Below are 6,052 nucleotides of genomic sequence, written 5' to 3' on the forward strand. Positions count from 1 at the left end.
AAAATCCAAAATAGATTGTTATCTGACAGAAGCATATTTCCTGTCCTATTGTTGTTTCCACTCTAAGGCTGTGATTTATTCTCTGCTCTATGTTGTTGTCTGTTGTTGGCGCGCAAATGTTTAATAATGTTGGATTTTACTTTGAAGGAGTTTTTCTTCATTCTGAGACTTTTTACAGTGAGTTTTGACTTTAAAAAGCCATAAAAACAAAAGAAAAGAGGAACAAAGTTCATAGAACGTGACACCGTAGACCATAGTGTTTTTAACTTTGATTTAAAAATGTTCACATTGGATGCTGACTTCAGCTCTGCTGCAGTTTGTTCCACTTCTTTGCAGCATAACAACTAAAAGCAACATCACCATGTTTACTGTGAGCTCTGGGCTCTACTATCTGACCTGTGTCCATAGATCTGAGAGACCTGCTGAGTTCATACCTGACTAACATCTCACTGATGTATTCTGGACCAAACCCATTCACACATTTATACACCAGCAGCAGAACTTTAAAGTCTATTCTGAGGCTGACTGGGAGCCAGTGTAAAGACTTTCAAACTGGACTAATGTGTTCTGACCTCTTTGTTCTGGTTAAAACCTGAGCTGCTGTAGTCGGACAAAGGGGGGACTTGGATTCAAAAGTTAAAGAAAGGGGTACTAGAGCCAAAACTGAATATGTGGATAAACTTCTTATTATTGATTAATTTGATGGATTCTATTTAATATTTACACTCAGTGCTGAATGCTGTATAAAGTGTGGGTTCGTTTTCTTATTATGGATGTAAAGATTAACTGTTTATTGTAGTTTTTTGTTTTTGTTGTGAAGTATGAAAGTTTAAAGTTGCTCGTGCAGCTCGCGTGACGTCACGGAGGTGATGGCATTCAGTGTTTCGTCATCATCACTCAGGTTATCATCATTGTTTGCACCCTCCTGTTTTCCCTCCTCCCCTCCCGTGCGCGCGCCCCGTGCGTAACCTTTATAATCCGCTCGCGCCTCCCGCACCGACATCAGAACGGTCTTTCCTGTCCACGCACACACACACACACACACACACACACACACACACACACTAACGGCGTGTTCTCCGGTGCATTACAATCTAACGTGTGCTCGTGCCGGTTGGTTTTGTGGAGGCTCCGTGCGCACCGGGCAGCATGCGCGTGTCCGCCGGCCTCCTGCTGTGCGCGGCGCTCCTGCGGCTCCACGGAGGCTGCGCTGCCTCCAGGGGATGGAGGCTCGGTACCAACGACGCCACGGAGACTTTACCGGACTACAGCACCGGGAATACCGGCGGCAGCGACGGAGGGCACGAGGCCGAGCGCAGCGTCAACGGAACCGGGAGCAACAGAGCGCAGAGCGGGGGGAGAAGCACCGGGCCGTCCATCAGTGAGTCTATAACATTAATACTAATACTAGTTAGTGTTTTACAACTAGTTTAACCAGTTCTTCATCAGCCTTTGTACATTTTAAAGTTGAATATTATTCTGTCTGTAATTCATCAGCCATCATTCATGTTTTCTGTTGTTTTTCGGTTCCTTTAGACCATGTGTCAAACTCATGGCCCGGGGGCCAAATCCGGCCCTTTGGATCCTCCAATTCGGCCCGCAGGAGAAAAAAAAAATGACACAAAAAAAAAAAACCATGAATCATTGTGTAAATGAAACTCAACAATATTTGCAGGTGCTCACAATTTTACCGGTGCTCACGTCGCACGATTTCAGTCATTTTTTAAAATTAAACTGTTGAAAAAATTAAAAATTCTCACAAAGTCCTTCCATTTTTCTCAAATTATAACACAAAATGTCCCTTATTTAAATAGAAATTGGTTACAAAATCTAGGAAATTTAAAGTGAAGATCCTGTTAGGACTGATATCCGTCACTTATTGGATGTTGTCAGTTTCTTACATATTTTGTATTTTATGTATACGTAGAAGTGCCAACGGACGAAATAATGTTGAAATTATTAATTTTCCCACATAAAATCTGTGGCCCATGAGATCAAACTGCTCCATATTTGGCCCCTGAATTAAAATGAGTTTGACACTCCTGTTTTAGATCATTATTCAGAGAGCTTTGACTTTATCGATTAATGAAGATAAAAAAAAATGAGTGTTTAGAGATTAAAGGACAAAAATCTACATCATTTCTTAAAAAACAAGGAAAGTGTGTCAGTCTTTTACAGAAACACAAAGTAAAACAATATGCATAATTAAAACAACAACAACAATGATTATTTAAAAAGTGCAATTTATTAAAAAAATCCCTACGATTAATTTACCTGGACAGGCCAAAAGTGTGAATATCGTATATGGTAATATGTTAACTACATCCCCGTCAAAATAAAATGACAAGTTCCTTTAGTTTTGCTCAGGCCAAAATTATTTCGCGGCCTGCATTTGCATCTCGACGCACAAGTTATGAACCTGTGATTGTAACAGATCTGAGGGTCACATGATCAACATTCATATGAGCATTAGAATAACGTCCAATCAGATCATTAACACAGGTGTTGTAGGTTGTATATTTTCCTCTAATTTTGTGTGTTTTTGGAGCCATTCATGTGTATTTCATGGTTTTTTTTTTGTATATATATATATATATATTTGTGTGTGTGTGTGTGTGTGTGTGTATTTGTAGTTGTCTTATGTGTCTTTTGGTATAAACTTGTGTATTTTTGCTGTTTGCTAATTTTGTCATTTTGTGCTTTTTTTGTTTGCAACATCATTCTGTGTAATTATAATATGACGGGATAAAAAAAAGTGTTTTAAAAGCTCAAATAAGGCTTTTAAAGTCGTTTGACGGCATTAACTATTCACTTAGTTCAGCTGCAGTTTTTAGACGTAACCTGGAGAAAAAAAAACGTAAAAAAGAGTGAATTGATACAAAATTAACGTTTTTATGATTTATAAACACTTTGCCCTATAAGAAAAGTAACATTCACTGCCCTCTAGTGGAAGCCATGTAATAGGACGGTCAAAAGTTCCATTCAAAATGTGAAAAACTTCATTTCCAGAGAAAATTAAAGGTAAGAAAATAAAAAGTGAGAATGCTGTTCACCATAACACTAAATGTGGGGAATTGTGAGATAAAAGCAAATAATGTAAAGTGAGTTAAGAAAAAAAAAAGACTTCAAAGAAATTGGAAAAAAAAAAAAGATGAAAAATTTAAAAGTAAAAATGCAAAATAAAATTTAAGGAAAGTAGATTTTAAAAGATTAAATAAAAATACACTTTTTTAAAATAAATATAATAAATCAATAAAATAAAACAGCTGGATTTTATTTAGTTGAAAGCAAAAAAGGATTTAATCTCACCAAAGTGCAGGAGAAAACTCATTCATTTTGATGTAAAAATTTAAAAATGTCACCTACAATATTTGAAATATTCAGCACTGAGTCAGAATTCCTTCATTCTGCTGCTTGTCTGTGTTTTTCTATTTTATTGATATTTTTATAGAAGACCTAAACATGTGACTTGGTGTGAATTCATTCTGTTAATGCTCACACTAACATGAACATGAAGAACAAATAAAACCCTGAAATCCTTGAAATTTCTGCACTTTTGCAGTAATTTGCAGCCTTGGAGGACGAGGGACGAGGGGAGGCACATACCTGTGGTTTCCTCCTGTGAAAGCGCTCCGTTTCCTCCTCTCTTTACACTATTAGTCAAGCTCTACTTACACATCGACCATTTGATTGTTCCAACATGTCTGAGCAGCAGAAACCAGCGTCTGCAGGGCTTTAAGGAATCGCTTTTTAAACGCAACACTGCGTCCGACAATCATTCCCACCTGTGTCCACTAACGGACGCAGACGTGTGAGCGTGCACGGTGAGCTCACGCTTGGATTGGAGGGCCGAAGCTTTGCCTGTGATTAATCACAGAAAACTGATCAGATCACAGGAATCATAGAGGTGGAGGTGAAGAATCGCACAGAAATATACAAAGAATCACAGCTTTTCCTTCATTTCTCAAGTGAATCAGTTCATCTGAATCCTTTGGCCTCTCAGCAGATCTGTGAGTTCTTATTCACTACATTCGAAAACATTTGACCGAAAATGATTTCCAATCGCTAAATTGCAAATGATTCAGTAACAAACATCTGAAACTAAATAAATAAAAAGAGTCTGTTACAAAAGTCTATTAAATGTGGCTTTAAATGCACTTTTGCAGGTTTTGACATTAAACATTAAAACATATGACAACTGTGTTTGTGGGAAAAGAAATGTCTGAACTTACAATGATGTAGTAGTAAAACAAACAACATTGGCAAGACACCAAATAAAAACCATTTGAAAGCTGAAAAATTGTTTTTTTCACCATTTACATTGTGAAGAAGAATTGTGCAACAGAAGAAGAACCAACCTAAAGTCTCCAAAAATTGGGATCATTTCACTGAAAATGTATACTAGTATTTTTAAAACAACAAAATAATTCATATATATATTGACAAAATAAAAAAAAAAAATGACTTTAAAAAAAACTAAAAAGAAACAGTTCTAAATCTTGTTGCTAATGCTAACGCTGTGTGTTTTATGCTGCTGTCTCAGGTGCTGCAGAGCTGAGCTGTAGAGAGATACGTTCTACTCGACTTCTCACCGACGGGTTCTGTACCAGTACTAAACCGGTGCGTGAGCTGGTCTGCTCGGGCCAGTGTCTTCCCGCCCACCTCATGCCCAACTCCATCGTCAGAGGCAAGTGGTGGAGGGGCGGAGCCTCGGACTACCGCTGCGTGCCGGCCCATGTGCGCACGCGTCGGATCCAGCTGCGGTGTCCCAACGGAAACACGCGGACTTACAAAACACGCCTGGTCACGTCCTGCAAGTGCAAACGATTCAGGCCTCACCACAACCAGTCCCAGGCCAAGGAGGCCCCCAAGGCACACCGGAGCAGGAAGCACCGGACCAAGAGCCACACGCCGCTAAGTGGGAACTCATACTGATGGACGCAGTTCCCGATCGCTAAGAGTCAGATCCATGGACGCTCGAGGATGCTTGGATCCCTCAGACTGGTTTCAAACCAACATTAAACCACTTTAATCAACCAAAGAGTTGGAGGTGACGTGGGAGGTTGTTTCCTCCACTCCAGTAGGGGGCACTGATTCACCACATCATGTTTAACAACCACCCACCAGTTGGGAACCTCTGGATTCTAAAGGGAAACTAAGACTTTTAAAAACCAGTCTAGTGTGAGATTGTCTCATTTTTCTAAAGCTTGAGCAGGATTTGTAATAACCACAGCATCAGATATTGTATATTTTACTCAAAAAATGAAAGTTTTCTATCAGATAAAGACAGAGTGAAGGCATTGATCAATAAATCAAAGATAATTTGCTTCAAAAATGAAAAGTTTGTATTCATCTCCACTGTAAAACACACTTTTTATTAACATTGTTGGAAAACTTTGGTGCATTATGGGATGTGGAGTCCTGTAGACCATTGGTTCTCACCTTGGGGTCAACTCAGGACCCCATTTGGGGTCGCAAGACTCTGGGAGGGGGTTGCGAGATGCTTTCAAGAAGCTAAGAATATTTTTTGAACAATGTAAGCAAAGATTTCCTTATTTTTACTCTTTCGGCAACTACACCAAACTTGCCATATTTTTATCTATTTTCATCACTTTTCTTGCCATATTTTTGCTCCTTTTAATACATTTTTTCTTCATTACTCTCATCTTCCACCACTTTTCCTCCTAATGTCGCATATGTTGACCCAATATTGTCACTTTTAACCTCTTTTCACAATACTTCATGATTATTTTTGCCAATTTAACCACATTCTAATTTGCAACTTTAAACCAATTTCTGTGGACCCCGGTCTCTGGAACCTTTATTTTGGGGGTCGTGGGCTGAAAAGGCTGAGAACCGCTGGTCTACAGGACTCCACATCACATGGAAATCTGTTCTGGATTTGGACTGAAATCAAAAGTGACTTCCCACGCCTGGAATCATGTTAAGCTAAGCTAATACTGGAGCATCTCCCCTCCGTCCGCTCATCTGAATCCTCTGTAAATAACTCAGGCAGGAAAAGGACCATGTGCCTTTATTTAAGGAGGAAGAG

The 6,052-nt window shown here is 39.2% G+C and overlaps 1 protein-coding gene across 1 annotated transcript; it reads left to right on the forward strand.

Annotated features, from left to right (window-relative positions):
• The first annotated feature begins 991 nt into the window (after positions 1 to 991).
• sost (sclerostin) lies at positions 992 to 5,574 on the forward strand. The gene is made up of 2 exons (XM_028475940.1): positions 992 to 1,381; positions 4,544 to 5,574. Exons 1-2 carry the CDS (start codon positions 1,150 to 1,152, stop codon positions 4,933 to 4,935), a joined length of 624 nt encoding a protein of 207 aa, XP_028331741.1. The 5' UTR covers positions 992 to 1,149; the 3' UTR covers positions 4,936 to 5,574.
• The last annotated feature ends 478 nt before the right edge of the window (positions 5,575 to 6,052 follow it).

The sequence above is a fragment of the Gouania willdenowi genome, chromosome 19, assembly GCF_900634775.1.
Source record: "Gouania willdenowi chromosome 19, fGouWil2.1, whole genome shotgun sequence".
In the NCBI taxonomy this organism is placed as follows: Eukaryota; Metazoa; Chordata; class Actinopteri; order Blenniiformes; family Gobiesocidae; genus Gouania; species Gouania willdenowi.

What these genes read in the sequence shown, in the direction of transcription:
- sost (XM_028475940.1), top strand. Translation starts at nt 1,150, where the DNA reads ATGCGCGTGTCCGCCGGCCTCCTGCTGTGCGCGGCGCTCCTGCGGCTC. An exon ending in AAGCACCGGGCCGTCCATCA is followed by an intron (nt 1,382 to 4,543) that starts GTGAGTCTATAA and finishes CTGCTGTCTCAG; the next exon opens with GTGCTGCAGAGCTGAGCTGT.